This window comes from Oncorhynchus clarkii, unplaced genomic scaffold (genome assembly GCF_045791955.1).
Source record: "Oncorhynchus clarkii lewisi isolate Uvic-CL-2024 unplaced genomic scaffold, UVic_Ocla_1.0 unplaced_contig_1334_pilon_pilon, whole genome shotgun sequence".
Lineage (NCBI taxonomy): Eukaryota > Metazoa > Chordata > Actinopteri > Salmoniformes > Salmonidae > Oncorhynchus > Oncorhynchus clarkii.
Genome location: NW_027260921.1, coordinates 69,718 through 87,359, shown reverse-complemented (window position 1 = coordinate 87,359; position 17,642 = coordinate 69,718). Strand labels below are relative to the sequence as shown.

Genomic DNA, 17,642 nt, shown 5'->3' with positions numbered 1-17,642 from the left:
ATAGGCCAATCAGTGCCATTATTATTGACCAAGCTACTCATGGCCTCTAGTTTTTGTGTGCCAAATTAGAATAAACAGTTAACAATCTATGCCTCAGTCATTTGAGCATAAAAAAAAGACTACAGAGAACCCCTAATTATTCAAGTAATCGTCAAGTAATTGAATGCAGCAGCTCCATTCCCATTCATTGAAATGCATTCAAATTGCATGCACGTGCACACGTTCCTGACTCCAGTCACTGGGCAAGATCAAGCGGATCACTTTAGTAAAGTCATCCTCGGGTCACCACCTTTCAAAGTGTGTTGCATAACTTTTACAAAAATCGTGTGATTAAAAATTAAATCTTGAAAAATGAAGCCCAAATACCACCTTACAGTGCATTCAGAAAGTATTCATATCCCTGGACTTTTTCCACATTTTGTTACAGCCTTATTCTAAAATGAATTTAACTATTTATTTTCCTCATCAATCTACACACAATAACCCATAATGTCAACGTACTACAATACTCAAACTCCAACACATGACTTTGAATCCTCTACTTTCGCCACTATCATTTTTATTTCATAATATAGCTACAGTGTTTATAACATGACACCCAAGTTAAAAGGTTGTCTTCCTTCACCTCCACAAATATCTACCTATTGTACCCATGATTACCATAATTTATTAGACATCCAGTGTTTATTACATGATACTCAAGGTTTATAAGATGTTACCAGGGTTACCCAGGGTTGAAGTGGTAAAACAATAGGTTAGGTAACCGCTGAGCAGTGATCCAGATGACCAGAGACAAGTTGTGTGGACGTTAATGCCAGAACCCCTGTCCTATTTGGGGGAGCGGGTCCTATTCCCATAATAAAAAGCAGCAGAACTCACTTTAACAGATATGTCGTTAGATTTGATGAGTGTCCGAAACCTTTCCCATACTCAGAGCAGTGATTAGGCTTCTCTCGTGTGTGTGTAAGCTGGTGTCTATTTAGGGTCTGTAAAAGGGAAAAACTCATCCCGCAAACAGAGCAGTGGTAAGGCTTCTCTCCGGTGTGTGTTTGCTGGTGTACCTTCAGGGCTGCTACTCGACTGAAACCATTCCCACACTGAGAGCAGTGGAAAAGTTTATTTCCTGTGTGAGTGAACTGGTGTCTCGTTAGGTCTCCTGCCCGACTGAAACCCTTCCCACACTGAGAGCAGTGGTGATGCTTCTCTCCTGTGTGAATTAGCTGGTGTGTCTTCAGAGTTGATGAATGACTGAAACTCTTCCCACACTGAGAGCAGAGGAAAGGCTTCTTTCCTGTGTGAGTTATTTGGTGTCTATTTAAGTTCTGTGAAAGAGAAAAACTCTTCCCACAAACAGAGCAATGGAAAGGTTTCTCCCCTGTGTGAGTTCGCTGGTGTATGTTTAGTTTGCTTGGGGTCTGAAAACTCTTTCCACATTGACCACATGGGTGTGTCTTTCTTTTTTTTGTCGGTTTTGATTTGAGGTGAATTGGACAAATAGAACTGTCTCTGCAATCTGAGCAGGGGTGGGGTCTACAAGTGTGCCTTTTCAACTCCTCTGGATCATAGAAACTAGTGAAGCAGTCCATGCAGTGGTGATGTTTCTGTCTTGAGTTCCTCCGTCTGTGTTGTTTATGGTTTCCTGATGCTGTGGAACTGGGCTCACTGTCTGAACCTGGGTTGGAGATCTCTCCTGTGGGAATATGAACAGATATGGGGTTAAGGCATTTTTCTCACCAAGTCCATTTTTTGTCCTAATAATTCGGACCAAAAAGGAAAATACGAGCATGTCATGTCTATGATGCCTTTCACACCAATTGCGAAATATCGTCCTTCTGCAATCCGTCAATAATTTATTCGGACCCATGAGCACCAGGTCATTTCCATGTAAAATGACCCATGAGCACCAGGTCATTTCTATGTAAAAGGACCCATGAGCACCAGGTCATTTCCATGTAAAAGGACCCATGAGCACCACCAGGTCATTTCTATGTAAAAGGACCCATGAACACCAGGTCATTTCCATGTAAAAGGACCCATGAGCACTAGGTCATTTCTATGTAAAAGGACCCATGAGCACCAGGTCATTTCTATGTAAAAGGACCCATGAGCACCAGGTCATTTCCATGTAAAAGGACCCATGAGCACCAGGTCATTTCCATGTAAAAGGACCCATGAGCACCACCAGGTCATTTCTATGTAAAAGGACCCATGAACACCAGGTCATTTCCATGTAAAAGGACCCATGAGCACTAGGTCATTTCTATGTAAAAGGACCCATGAGCACCAGGTCATTTCCATGTAAAAGGACCCATGAGCACCAGGTCATTTCCATGTAAAAGGACCCATGAGCACCACCAGGTCATTTCTATGTAAAAGGACCCATGAACACCAGGTCATTTCCATGTAAAAGGACCCATGAGCACTAGGTCATTTCTATGTAAAAGGACCCACAAGCACCAGGTCATTTCCATGTAAAAGGACCCATGAGCACCAGGTCATTTCTATGTAAAAGGACCCATGAACACCAGGTCATTTCCATGTAAAAGGACCCATGAGCACCAGGTCATTTCCATGTAAAAGGACCCATGAGCACCAGGTCATTTCCATGTAAAAGGACCCATGAGCACCAGGTAATTTCCATGTAAAAGGACCCATGAGCACCAGGTCATTTCTATGTAAAAGGACCCATGAGCACCACCAGGTCATTTCTATGTAAAAGGACCCATGAACACCAGGTCATTTCCATGTAAAAGGACCCATGAGCACTAGGTCATTTCTATGTAAAAGGACCCATGAGCACCAACAGGTCATTTCTATGTAAAAGGACCCATGAACACCAGGTCATTTCCATGTAAAAGGACCCATGAGCACCAGGTCATTTCCATGTAAAAGGACCCATGAGCACCAGGTCATTTCTATGTAAAAGGACCCATGAGCACCAGGTCATTTCCATGTAAAAGGACCCATGAGCACCAGGTCATTTCCATGTAAAAGGACCCATGAGCACCAGGTCATTTCTATGTAAAAGGACCCATGAGCACCAGGTCATTTCTATGTAAAAGGACCCATGAGCACCAACATGTGAAGTTCATAGGAGCATGTCAAATTAGATGTCAAATGAAAAGTGGTCTATATTTGAGAAATGAAGGCATATATACAAATTTTAAACATTTTCCATCCTAAAAATGTGAAATAAGCAAATATTTCTGGTCAAACAGATGGTAAAGGGGTCTTCGGTAAAAACAAGTCTTACGGTATCAGAAATACATCAGAACACAATAAGGAAGTAAAGACGCCAACTAATATTAGCACTTCTATTTAGATTAGGATCAACTTCTCGGCCTTCCGTAATCTTAAGAAACATTGCCTTGTGTCTTGTAATTCTGTTACCAGAAACCCACATATCTTGAAGATATTGTCTCATTTCTCTCCCTCATGAGGATAATGAAAGTTCACAGAAATAACAAGTAAAAGGTAGGACTATTTATTAAATGTTTTAATGATTCAAAAGAAAATTGATATCAGTAAAGTGTTAACTCGAAATTACCAAAATCAGTAACATAATTTCTGAAAAATCGGTAACGTAATTGGAATTGGCTACAATGGATAATCATTGTAGTCACAAAACACAATTGGGTTCACAGGTTTGGACAGCACAGTAGAGTATAGTTCAGTACAATAGAGTTAAGTACAGTAGACATTTATGATTCGTTCAGATTTGGTCCAGACCCGGACCGACCTAATTTGGTCGTTTGGAGGCAGAGCTCATTAAAATAGCTAGCCAGTGTAGAATAATGCCCAAAGTAGGATATTGCATAGTTATACCTTTTATGTACCTATTTAGGGTACATCACCATGAAGAGAGTGACATCCATATCCAAATGATCTCCATTTCTGTGTAGTACAGATCAGGAATCCATGATGAAAATCCGTTACCACAATTCCGTTACCGGGTGTAAATCCACTTCAATAACCAAAATAGATTTTTTTTTCCAAAGTCAATGTGTCATGTCATAGCTGAGACCCCATGATTTCTACAGATATTGTTGAATCTAAATTCAGAGCAGATATTTTAGAGTTTTGGGAAAACGTGGACACAAAACTGTTTCTAAACTTTGCATCTGCACAGTTCTTCCAGTAAAATTTATTTTTGTCAAAAATATTCAGAGGAAATGGTTAAAAGTAGTCCTTGTGCATAGAGTTGTATGGTTTATTAACTCTTGAAAATCAATGGTTTTTGTTTGGCATATATTTAAAGTAAAAAGTCTCAGGACAATTCTGTTATGGTGGAATTGCCCCGCTACAATATTATGTATCTCATTACACAGTCCTTCCTCTCTGCAGCAGCGTTTGATGTTGAACCAATATTTGGGGAAAAACGCATCAGACTTGTTTTGGTTTTCAGGGTTGGGGTCAATTCCGTTTCAATTCAGAAAGTAAGCCCAATTCCAACATTTCCTCATGGAAAAGCATTGAAGAGAATTGGAATGTCAATGTGATTCCTGAATTGACCCCAACTCTGATGGTTTTGTGTGTCAAAAATCAGAATCCATATTTTTCCAGAATATGTAAAGCAGTTGATGTGAAAAGACCTTTAGAATCCGAAACAAAGCATTGAAGGGGGCTTTAAAATACTTGTTGATACAAGTAGAAGCACTATAATAGGGTTTTAGAATCCCCCGTGGCCACCAAGTCACCAACCTCTCTCTGTACTCCACACCTGAACTTACCTGGGTCAGTGATACTATCTGGTTCCTCCTCTTCCTCTAGATCTGGAGCAGACACTTCACTGTTCTCCTCTTCTTCTTCTTCTTCTTTGACTGCTCTTTCTTCTTCTTTGACTGCTCTTTCCTCCACCTCTTCTTCTTCTTTGACTGCTCTTTCCTCCTCCTCTTCTTCTTCTTCTTTGACTGCTCTTTCCTCCACCTCTTCTTCGACTGCTCTTTCCTCCACTTCTTCTTTGACTGCTCTCTCCTCCACCTCTTCTTCTTTGACAGCTCTCTCCTCCACCTCTTCTTGGATTTCTGTCTCCTCTTCTTCCTCTTTGACAATCACATTGAGTTCCAGTGGTTGACTGCAGTCTTCCAGCTTCACTGACACCATCTCTGGACCCTGCTGTGAGCTTCTCTGTGATGGAACACCACAGCCAGAACCCGGGGACTCCATGGACTTGGGCTCAGCCATGGCAGGTTAGAAGGTAGGTGGATCTGCAGGTGGTATAGTCATAAGAGGCAGATACAGTGGAGGGTGAGTTGCACATAGCTAGCTGAAACTATACTGAACAAAAATATAAAAACACAACATGTAACAATTTCAAAGTCAGGCCTAACCAATCAGAATGATTTTTCCCCACAAAAGGGCTTTATTACAGACAGAAATACACATCAGCACCCCCCCCTTCTCAGGATGATCCCGCAGGTGAAGGTGTCAGTGATGTGGAGGTCTGGGTTGGCGTGGTTACACCTGGTCTGCTGGTTGGATGTACTACCAAATTCTCCAAAACAACTCGAGATGGCTTATGGTAGAGAAATTAACATGAATTATCTGGCAACAGCTCTGTTGGACATTTCTGCAGTCAGTATGCCATTTGTACCCTCCCTCAAAACCTGAGACATCTGTAGCATAGTGTTGTATGACAAAACTGCACATTTTAGAGCGGCCTTTTATTGTTCCCAGCACAATGTGCACCTGTGTAATGACCATGCTGTTTAATCAGCTTCTTGATATGCCACACTTGTCAGGTGGATGGATTATTTTGGTAAATTAGAGATGCTCACTATAAGGGATGTAAACAACTCTGTGCACAACATTTCAGAGAAATAAGCTTTGTATGCATATGGAACTTTTCTGGGGTCTTATTTCAGCTCATGAAAAATGGGACCAACACATTACATGTTGCATTTTATATTTTTGTTCACTCAAAAGTGTTGTAAATGATCATGGCACTCCTACCGGACTGCCAGTTGTAGAGCTCTATTAAAAATAAATTGGGTGTTTATCACCCTGTCTCTCTCTCCTCCCTGCTGCAGCGACCACCACAGAACATTGGTGTTTATCACCCTGTCTCTCTCCTCCCTGCTGCAGCGACCACCACAGAACAGTGTTTATCACCCTGTCTCTCTCTCCTCCCTGCTGCAGCGACCACCACAGAACAGTGTTTATCACCCTGTCTCTCTCTCCTACCTGCTGCAGCGACCACCACAGAACATCCGTGTTTATCACCCTGTGTTTATCACCCTGTCTCTCTCTCCTCCCTGCTGCAGCGACCACCACAGAACAGTGTTTATCACCCTGCGCTGTAGTGACCACCACAGAACATCGGTGTTTATCACCCTGTGCTTTATCACCCTGTCTCTCTCTCCTCCCTGCTGTAGCGACCACCACAGAACATCAGTGTTTATCACCCTTGTCCGTGTTGCTGAAGCTGCAATATAATTACAGCCATTTCTGACAGAAAAGTTGTTACCGAAATCCTTCATTTGTTTAGCAAAAACCTTCCTTATTCCCTCAACCTGTAAGTATCTCACGCGTGTAAGCAATAGGCGCTGCCCTAAAGCATATCAAAATCACAATAATACATTGATTATAACAAATACTGTGACAGCAAAATGGATGCAGAGGACGTGACAAATTAACTGGAAACGGGGGAATGTTTACTGGTTACTCAGGGGGTAAAGGTGAAGTCAGATTATGTGGAATAAATGTGACTAGTTGTGGAAAATACTGGAGATCTATAAAAAGAAGGTAAGGAGCCAGCACTGAGTGCATATTATATAGTGCCAAACAGGTGCTGATAGATTACAATATACTTTTTTCTGACCGTTTGGAACAACGTAAACAACACCAAACAAATGATAAGCATACCAGAGTGTCTGTTAGCGTTTATTTTTTTGTAAAGCCTTTATTACAGCATAGACTAAAAAAGCGTTGCATTAATTTGTGAAAGCAATTTCCCGAAATGGAACGGTTTACATGCTTTAAGGCTAATTATTCAATGGTCGCTTTTGTTATTTTAAAAACAGAAATGCTTGATTGCATTTCTAAATCAGGAATGACTCGTGTGCTTGTGTGATGACATGAACAAATAAATGATTGATACAGTAGCCTCTACATAGAAGTATTGAAATATAGGCCTTAGTAAATGACGGTATTAAAGACTAAGGATGCGCTCTTAGGCCTACAGATCGATGGTGCTATACTAAGCCTACTAATGATAATGACTTATTATAATGATCATAAGAATAACAATAAGAAGGATATCAAAGGGGAACAGTGTAAAAACAATCGATCTGGTCTAACGAAAGAAAGTGTAAAGCCTTTAGTACAGCAAAGATTAAAAACAGCCAAATTTGTGAAATAGTTTATCCGACGTGTGGTTGTGTGAGGCTTGGTGCTCACGGAATCAGTAGGCTATTAAACAAACACTCAGACAGGCAACAGAAGCAGGATCTGTCTTATTTCTGGAGATATATGGATGATTTAATTTACCTTTATTTAACTAGGCAAGTCAGATGAGAACAAATTCTTATTTACAATGACGGCCTAGTGGGTTAACGGCCTTGTTCAGGGGCAGAATCACAGATGTTGACCTTGTCAGCTCGGGGATTCGATCTCGCAACCTTTCGGTTACTGGCACAATGCTCTAACCACTAGGCTACCTGCCGCCCCCTTAACAGTTAGGCTGTTGATTATAGACCTAATGAAGATGGGGTTTCCTCCTTCCTCGTCTGCTAACTCCACCTCATCGTTCTCAACACCTATATGCTGGATAACTGTGCTATTATGCACATAGCAACATGGTCTAGGAAAAGGCACCAATTCAACAGCGAACTGATGTGTTTCAGACCAGTGGACAGCGACCGCTTTTCCAACGTGAGAGAAAGTGCATGTTATTAAACCAATGTTTTATTAGTGTTGTTCCGACAATATAACACAATTACAGTAGCACGTCTTAGACTGATGGACTGGACCATCCCCACGGCCTCCACAATGGATCAGTCCACTCAGACAGGAGCCAATCAGAAAGGTGACACCATGAATTATTATTTATTTTTTTACTAAAGAAATATCGGACGACCAACAGCCAAACAATGGACCAGTTGACTAAATAGGGTCAGCCCTGAGACAAAGCCTATAGGCACTCACGTTCTACTAAGTTCAATACATTTGATAATTTTTCAAATATGTTTTAATGTCTGGATTCTGTCCGTGTTCCCCGCAATGTATATTTTATAGGGCCTTACAATTGCTCAATTACCTCAGGCCATGCCCCTTCCCTCCACACCTGTTCCCACTCTTTAAATCACCTCTCTGCCTTTTACCTCAGGCCACGCCCCACAGGTTAGAGCATTGGGACAGTAACTAAAAGCTTGCTGGATCGAATCCCCAAGATGACAAGGTAAAAATCTGTTGTTCTGCCCCTGAGCAAGGCAGTTAACACACTGTTCCCTGGGTGCCGAAGACGTGGAGGTCGATTATGGCAACCCCCTGCCCCTCTCTGATTCAGAGGTTAAATGCTGAAGACATTTCAGTTGAAGGCATTCAGTTGAACAACTGACTAGGTATCCCCCTTTCCCTCCACACCTGTTCCCACTCTCTAATCCCCTCTACCTTTTACTGTAGGCCACACCCCTTTCATCCACACCTGTTTCCACTCTAATCACCTCTGGTCTCGAATACAAGTAGCATGCTACCTTTACCTTTGTAGATGCCACAGGGTGGCTCTATCCTAACCTGTGTGACATGGGTGGCTGGGTGATTATGGCCAAAATCTCATATCCCGATATAGCATTTTCTGTAAATTTAATGAATAAATAGTTTATATAAAATGACCACATGTAAAGGCCTATTATTACATTTTAAATTAGAACTCAAAAGGGTAGTTACTCATTTGATTATTTATCCTTTTATTTAGAACCTTTGCAATTTTTCAATTAAGCATGTAACAAAATACTAATGTGTATTTTTTTTTAAGTAAATAGAAAACACTACCCAAAAAAATATAGGCCTTAAATATATTTTGGGGGGCTTCCCTGTTTTGCATGTTATTTTGGCATTAATACGTGTCACATATCAATTTGGTACCTTGGGTCGAGTGTTATGTGTTAACACCACCATGTTTAAACTTGTATCGGATATTGTGTGTAGATGAGTGAGAGAAATCTGTAATCCATTTTGAATTCATGCTGTAACAACAAAATCTGGAATAAGTCAAGGGGTATGAATACTTTCTGAAGGCACTGTATCAGAGGCCTGCAACACCTGTTCTGGACAGCCCATCCTCATGGTGTGCAGGCTCTTGTTCCATACCAGCACTAACACAGTGGGTTCAGCTAAATCAAATAACCATAATCCTCAATTTAGCCCTTATTACTTGACATTCGTATGGGTATGAATACGTTCTAAAGGCACTGTAGCTATGGCTTATGATATGTCCCTTTGGTATAACCATGACCTGTTTGATATGCTAATGCCCTCCTTTGTCATGTTTAGTCCTGGCAGTCTCATACATGTGTGTAAAGCCTAGTCATATGGCATTACTTCATGATTTATGCACCTTTTGTCGATGTTTTCCTAATGCGTTTCTCTAGTCTCTCTTCTAGACCGCTACCTTACCGGGCTACCGGCCTTTTCAAGCCCCAACTCCAACCCTTCCCCCATATGCAACTGTGTTTATTATAAATACCCTCAACGTGGATTATCAACCGCCATCTCCTAAATGTGTTCTGACCGATGCTGCAACACCCCGGAACTAGCCTATACAGTCCACATAGTCCTTTTATTTTTGAAATCGTAGCTACTGTAAGTAGTATAGCTAGTACTAACTAATTTGGGTGGGTCTACATTGGGGCTATTGAAGTGATGAGAATAAAATGTAATGTCGACTTCTAGCTAATCTCAGTTACCCAGAAGTAAATGATCGCTAAACCTTAGGTGGTGGAAAATAGTTCAGGACTGTTGCTCCTCTTAATCACTGCTAGTAATCAAAACAAGCTAACGTTGGCTAGCTAACAGTAGATAGGTTGTTGGCCCTCAGTAGCGGTTAATCTTCCAATGAGGTTTTCACTGACGATTGATAATGGAAGCCAGACTTTATTCACGCTCATAAATACTTCAACAGATCATAAACTCACCTTTAAAAATAGCCCTTGTCGTCAGTTGCTTGGTTGAGTGAGGACACGCGACGAAAAGAAGCAGGAACATAAACTTCCGCCCGCGTTCCTAAAACGGAAGTGGCGTTATATTTGTGCTGCCGTCAGTTAGATACTGTAGGTATGGAGCTAGCAACTTAACGGCTTTCCAATAAATCAAAAAGATATAAGGCAGCTGAAAATGATATAGTATTGATACTTCTTCCCTTCTGCCACTCCCAAAACGCTACATAATTAAATAGTTAAACTCTATTAAAAAAAGGGGACAGGCCAGTCATAGAGCAAGCTGGCAAAGTTAACTAGCATCGTTAGCATTGGTGTGTGGATGTTTTGTTTGCAGCAGTGGTACTAACATATGAATTACCATGTGCCATCATTTGTTAGACATCCAGAGTTTTTACCGGATACTAAATAAATTATTACATGTTACCCAGAGTTGAAGTGATAATACAGGGTAAGTAAATACTGAGTACTGATGACAAGTAGTGTTCATGTTAACGCAAGAACCCCTGCTCTATTTTCACATAACAGTTGCGGTTGGTAAATGCTATTTACATAATAACATGTGTTTGCATGTTTTACTTCTGTGGTTTGAAGTCGACTTTCTTCTAAAGCAACAGTCCAGTGTTAGGCCTGTGATACTTTAACCAGTGTGTATTCATATTTTATGACCAACAGAAACCCTTCCCACACTGTGAGCAGTGAAAAGGCTTATTTCCTGTGTGGCTCAGCTGGTATCTATTTAAGGTCTGTAAAAGAGGGAAAACTCTTCCCACAAAAAGAGCAGTAGTTCAACTCGTTCCCTTTGAGTTACTTGGTGCATCTTTAGTTTGCTATTCCCCATTGACCACAGGGGTAAGTTTTCTTTCTTTTGAGAGTCTGTTGGGGTGATTTAAGGTAAATTGGACAAATAAAACTGTCTCTGCAGTCTGAGCAGGGTTGGGGCCTACAAGTGTCTTCAACTCCTTTGGCTCATAGAAACTAGTGAAGCAGGCCATGCAGTGGTTATGTTTCTGTCTTGAGTTCCTCTGTCTGTGTTGTTTATGGTTTCCTGATGCCTGAACCTGGGTTGGAGATCTCTCCTGTGGGAACATGAACAGATATGGGGTTAGAATCAGGAACAGCATTGGAAGGGCTAAAGAGCGACTTCCCCTAAAAAAACAAATTCCTTTGAAAACAGCCTGTGGCATCGATATAAGTCAGAAACATTTAGTCTAGTGTCACAATTCACTACAAATTGTAAATAGGATAATTATGGTCTTTTTTTTACCTTTATTTAACTAGGCAGGTCAGTTAAGAACAAATTCTTATTTTCAATGACGGCCTAGGAACACTGGGTTAACTGCCTTTTTCAAGGACAGAACGACAGATTTTTACCTTGTCAGCTCGGGGATTTGATCTTGCAACCTTTCGATTACTAGTCCAACACTAACCACTAGTAATGACTTTAAAACAGTTGAGTTTAATGGCTGTGATTGGAGAAATGAGGAGGGATCAACAATACTGACCTAATGAAAGAGTGAAAAGGAAGCCTGTACAGAATAAAAAATATTCAAAAGCATGCATCCTGTTTGCAATAAAACACTGAAGTAAAACTGAAAAAAAAGTAACAAAGAAATTAACTTTATGTCCTGATTACGAAGCGTTATGTTTGGGGCAAATCCAACAACACAAAGTACCACTCCTCATATTTCCAAGCATGGTGGTGGCTTCATCATGTTGTGGGTATGCGTGTCATCGACAAGGACTAGGGATTTTTTTTTTTGAATGAAAATAATTGGAATAGAGCTAAGCACAGGCAAAATCCTGGACAAAAAAACCTGGTTCAGTCCGTTCCAACAGTCATTCACCTTTCATCAGAACAATAACCTACAACACTTATGTGCCTTTTACTGAGGAGTGGCTTCCATCTGGCCACTCTACCATAAAGCCCTGAGAGCTGCAGAGATGGTTGTCCTTCTGGAAGGTTCTCCCATCTCCACAGAGGATCTCTGGAGCTCTGTCAGAGTGACCATCGGGTCCTTGGTCACCTTCCTGACCAAGGCCCTTCTCCCTCGAATGCTCAGTTTGGCCGGGCAGCCAGCTCTAGAAAGAGTCTTGGTGGTTCCAATCTTCTTCAATTTAAGAATGATGGAGGCCACTGTGTTCTTGGGGACCTTCAATGCTGCAGACATCTTTTGGATCTGTGCCTCGACACAATCCTGTCTCAGAGCTCATTTCTAAAAAACAGTTTTCGCCACAAGATATTGAGTGTAGAATGAGGACTTAAAACAAATCTTAGAATAAGTCTGTAATGGAACAAAATGTGTATAAAGAGAAGGGGTCTCAATATTTTCCAAATGCAAATTTATAATATTAGAAAGGAACTTAGGGATGGCAGGTAGCCTAGTGGTTAAGAATATTGGGTCAGTAGGTTGCTGGTTCGTATCCCCAAGTCGACTAGGTGAAAAAAAATCTGATGTGCCCTTGAGCAAGGCACTTAACCCTAATTGGTCCTGTGAGTCGCTCTGGATAAGAGCGTCTGCTAAATGACTAAAATGTCGAATGTAACTAACTTCCTTTCTCATGTCACGCATGCAGGAAGGAAGGAAGGAATCAGGTCACCTCATGGCCTCATCAAGCATGAACTATTACTCAGGTAGTAGCATACTGCTTCTATGGGAAATGAAAGGGGTGAAAAGGGCAGAGGAGATGCGAATAGGGAGAAATAACATGGGTGTTTTCATTAGTCGAATTCAGTTGCAATACGTTGGGTCTGTTGCAAAACGTTTTGCCACTGAAACCGTTTACTCCAAACGGAAAACGATTTGCATCAACAAGAATTTCTATTGGACAAATTAAAAGGGATACTTCGGGGTTTTGGCAATGATGCTCTTTATCTATTTCCCCAGTCAGATTAACTCATGGATACCATTTTTATGTCTCTGTGTCCAGTATGAAGGAAGTTAGAGGTCGTTTTGTAAGCCAATGCTAACTAGCATTAGCGCAGCTACACCATAGACTTCAAGTCATTGCGCTAATGCTAGTTAGAAACTTCCTTCAAACTGCATGCAGACATAAAAATAAAAAATGGTATCCACGAGATCATTTAACTCTGGGGAAGTAGATAAAGGTCTTAATTTCCAAAATCACTAAGTATTCCTTTAAGGTAGGTCCCCTCCCAGTTGACTAAATATTTAGCAAAAATAATACAACTAATCAATACCCCTGGTGTGGAGGGAAGGGCCTTCAGGGGTATCCAAATAGATTCAGCTGCAAACTGACCACAACCAATCACAATCATTTCATACCTTGATCATGTCCCAATGTAATCATCTTGTTTCAGTGTAATCATTTGAAATTCCTAAATTAAACACATTTCTAGTGATTTGTTTTTTTCTTTACCAAAATTAGAATCCCCCCCAAATAATAATATAGATACTCTGAAAGCCCCCCCCCCCCCCCCCCCTCCCTAAATAATAATATAGATACTCTGAAAGGCCCCCCCCTCTGAAAGGCCCCCCCCCCCCCAAATAATCACTTGCTGGGTGTTTATTGAAAAGGTAATCATTCATTTTGGAAGCTGCCTTGCAAGATATCACTCTGGTCGACGGTGAAGTCGGCTCAAATCAAAGGTCACGTAGGTTACGTACGTGGGGTAATGAGTAGGATGTGTTGACACATGCAAAAGTGATTTAATTTTTTTTAATAAAAAGGCTGTCTTCCCAATACAAACTAGTTTGAAAATTCAAACTATGTACTTTATGGAAAATATCTGTATGTTTCTGAACGATGCGTCATGCTGCTTTATTGACAATATGACCAAGTAGCGCAGATCGCGTTTCAATATGAGCATCCCTCACCGGCTTCACTCGGGTCACGTGACGGACCATAGCCCAGTGTAACCCAGGCCAGTTTAATCAAATCCCCTCCTAAGTGTCACGACCCTTCACCACAAGTTGATTTAGCTGAACCTGCTGTGTTTGTGCTGGGATGGAATTAAAGCCTGCACCACATGTGGATGGGCTGTCCAGAACAGGAGTTACAGGCCCCTGATATACTGTTATTAACTGACAGATGTCATTAAGCAGTTGAGTAAACTGTCCTTATAAAACTGTTATTGTACATATGTCATATTTTAGCAGGGCCTTGGGAGGATCAGATAGTAACTCCTGATCCAATACATTTTAAGGGTGCTTTAAACGACTCAAGTCTGTGCTCGCAAAGTAGTCTTATCACCACAGACAGGCGTTTGGCTTAGACACCCCAGCGGCTTGGCTTATGTCAGCATTTCTTTTTAGACGAATCAATCCATTAAAATGTCAGCCAGTAAAAATCTAAATCTGGACATGAAATGTCAGATGCTTGTGGCATGGATCCACAAAACCACCAGTCTTGGCTCGGTTAATTCAGATCTTATTTTCCAGGTCACATGTCTCGCTGTAAATCTATTACGGTGTCAGCAATGGGAGAACCTTATGGTTGACTAATAAGGTCAATATAATGTGCTGGCCTGTATCGTATCTCTCTGTGGTCCACAGTAAAGGTATGAGGTCTTCACCTTTCAGTATGAAGTCAATGGAGGGATAAATATAATATTAATCTAATACATTCACAAGGAGAAACAGTTGGATCAAATGGGGAGCTGTTGTGTTTTTCAGCAAGATTTACACATCTTTAGACAAACCTGTAGTCAACAGTATTACCCCCTGCCAGTGACCTTCTCCTAACATGGCCGTGATCCAAAACTAGGTGTCAGAAATACATGCAGCCTGAAGTCGTTTATAGAGTAGTGGCCAGAGGGCACACACTTAATGTGTTGTGAAATGCAATGTTTTTATCTCATATAACTGCCTTATTTTGCTGGAGCCCAGGAAGAGTAGCTGCTGCTTTGGCAGGAACTAAATGGGATCCATAATAAACCCCAGGAAGAGTAGCTGCTGCTTTGGCAGGAACTAAATGGGATCCATAATAAACCCCAGGAAGAGTAGCTGCTGCTTTGGCAGGATCCACCCCAGGAAGAGTAATAATGGTGATCCATAATAAATACAAGCCCAGTTATGTCAAGTTGGCTGGATGTCCTTTGGGTGGTGGACCATTCCTGATACACATGGGAAACTTGAGTAGGAAATACCCAGCATCGTTGCAGTTCTTGACTCAAGCCTGGCACCTACTACCATACCCCGTTCAAAAGTACTTAAATATTGTCTTACCCGTGGCACACATACACAATCCATGTCTCAATTGTATCAAGGCTTAAAAATCCTTCTTTAACCAGTCTCCTCCCCTTCACCTATACTGATTGAAGTGGATTTAACAGGTGACATCAACAAGGGATCATAGCTTTCACCTGGTCAGTCAGTCATGGAAAGAGCATGTGTCCTTAATGTTTTTAATTTGAAGGCAGCTTAATGTGAATACTGGGCAAGAGGTGTGTAGACTTTCACTAGCGACTTTATATACAGGTTTAATATGTGAATTCTGACCAAATAGGTTCAATATTGTAAAATAATTTTAATTGTGGTAATATAATGACCCAAGTATCTCACCTGCATCTGGATGGAGTAGTCCTGCTTGTAATTGCAGTAGTCCTTTGCTGTTGTTCAGGGATTGATTTGCACTTTTTGCACCAAAGTACGTTCATCTCTAGGAGACAGAACATATCTCCTTCCTGAGAAGTATGACGGCTGCGTGGTCCCATGGTGTTTATACTTGCGTACTATTGTTTGTACAGATGAACGTGCTACCTTCAGGCATTTGTAAATTGCTCCCGAGGATGAACCAAACTTGTGGAGGTCTACAGTTTTTTTTCCTGACGTTGTGGCCGATTTCTTTTGATTTTCCCATGATGTCAAGCAAAGAGGCACAGACTTTGAAGGAAGGCCTTGAAATACATCCACAGTAGAGGTCGACCGATTAAATCGGAATAGCCGATTAATTAGGGCCGATTTCAAGTTTTCATAACAAACAGTAATCTGCGTTTTTAGAAACCGATTATGGCTGATTACATTGCACTCCACAAGGAGACTGCGTGGCAGGCTGACTACCTGTTATGTGAGTGCAGCAAGGAGCCACGGTAAGGTGCTAGCTAGCATTAAACCTATCTTATAAAAAACAATCTTAACAATCACTAGTTAACTAAACATGGTTGATGATATTACTAGTTTATCTAGCTTGTCCTGCTTTGCATATAATCGATGCGGTGCCTGTTAATTTATCATTGAATCACAGCTACTTCGCCAAACAAGTGATGATTTAACAAGCGCATTCGCGAAAAAAGCACTGTCGTTGCACCAATGTGTACCTAACTATAAACATCAATGCCTTCCTTAAAATCAATACACAAGTATATATTTTTAAACTTGCATATTTAGTTAATATTGTCTGGCAACATGAATTTCTTTTAACTAGGAAAATTGTGTCACTTCTCTTGCGTTCTATACAAGCAGAGTCTGGGTATATGCAGCAGTTTGGGCTGCCTGGCTCGTTGCGTACTGTGTGAAGACCATTTCTTCCTTACAAAGACCGTAATTAATTTGCCAGAATTGTACATAATTATGACATAACATTAAAGGTTGTGCCACGTAACAGCAATATTTAGACTTAGGGATGCCACCCGTTTGATAAAATACGGAATGGTTCCGTATTTCACTGAAAGAATAAAACGTTTTGTTTTCGAAATGATAGTTTCCGGATTTTACCATATTAATGACCTAAAGCTCGTATTTCTGTGTTTTATTATATTATAATTAAGTCTATGATTTGATATTTGATAGAGCAGTCTGACTGAGCGGTGGTAGGCAGCAGCAGGCTCGTAAGCATTCATTCAAACATCACTTTCCTGCATTTGCCAGCAGCTCTTTGCTGTGCTTCAAGCATTGTTCTGTTTATGACTTCAAGCCTATCAACTCCCGAGATTAGGCTGGCAATACTAAAGTGCTTATAAGAACATCCAATAGTCAAAGGTATATGAAATACAAATGGTTTCGGGAGAAATAGTCCTATAACTACAACCTAAAACTTCTTACCTGGGAATATTGAAGACTCATGTTAAAAGGAACCACCAGCTTTCATATGTTCTCAGGAAGGAACTGAAACGTCAGCTTTTTTACATGGCACATATTGCACTTTTACTTTCTTCAACACTTTGTTTTTGCATGATTTAAACCAAATTGAACAGGTTTCATTATTTATGAGACTAAATAGATTTTGATGTATTATATTAGTTAAAATAAGTGTTTATTCAGTATTGTTGTAATTGTCATTATTACAAATATATATATTAAAAATCGGCCGATTAATCGGTATTAATGGCTGTGGAATACCACAGCCAGAACCTGGGGAATCCATGGGCTTGGGTTCAGCCATAGTAGGCCCATGTGGTAGGTGGATCTGTAGGTGGTTTAGTCATAAGAGGCAGTGAAGGGTGAGTTGCACATAGCTAGCTGACGCTACATTCCAAATACATTTTCTAAAGTCGTAGCTTATTAGCTAGCTAGCTATAGCAAGTTG

At 40.8% G+C, this 17,642-nt stretch overlaps 1 protein-coding gene across 1 annotated transcript; it reads right to left on the bottom strand.

Moving 5' to 3' along the window:
* Nucleotides 1-743: 743 nt before the first annotated feature.
* On the bottom strand, nucleotides 744-10,171 carry LOC139402246 (zinc finger protein 391-like). Its single transcript, XM_071146344.1, has 3 exons — nucleotides 10,134-10,171; nucleotides 4,731-5,207; nucleotides 744-1,690 (listed from the first exon to the last, which is right to left on the bottom strand). The coding sequence occupies exons 2-3, from the start codon at nucleotides 5,182-5,184 to the stop codon at nucleotides 876-878; spliced, it is 1,269 nt and encodes a 422-aa protein (XP_071002445.1). The 5' UTR covers nucleotides 5,185-5,207; nucleotides 10,134-10,171; the 3' UTR covers nucleotides 744-875.
* Between the last annotated feature and the right edge of the window lie 7,471 nt (nucleotides 10,172-17,642).

Coding starts and splice junctions, on each gene's coding strand:
- LOC139402246 (XM_071146344.1), bottom strand. CDS start 5,184: ATGGCTGAGCCCAAGTCCATGGAGTCCCCGGGTTCTGGCTGTGGTGTT. Junction 1,691..4,730: donor AGATAGTATCACTGACCCAG/GTAAGTTCAGGT, acceptor ATATTCCCACAG/GAGAGATCTCCAACCCAGGT.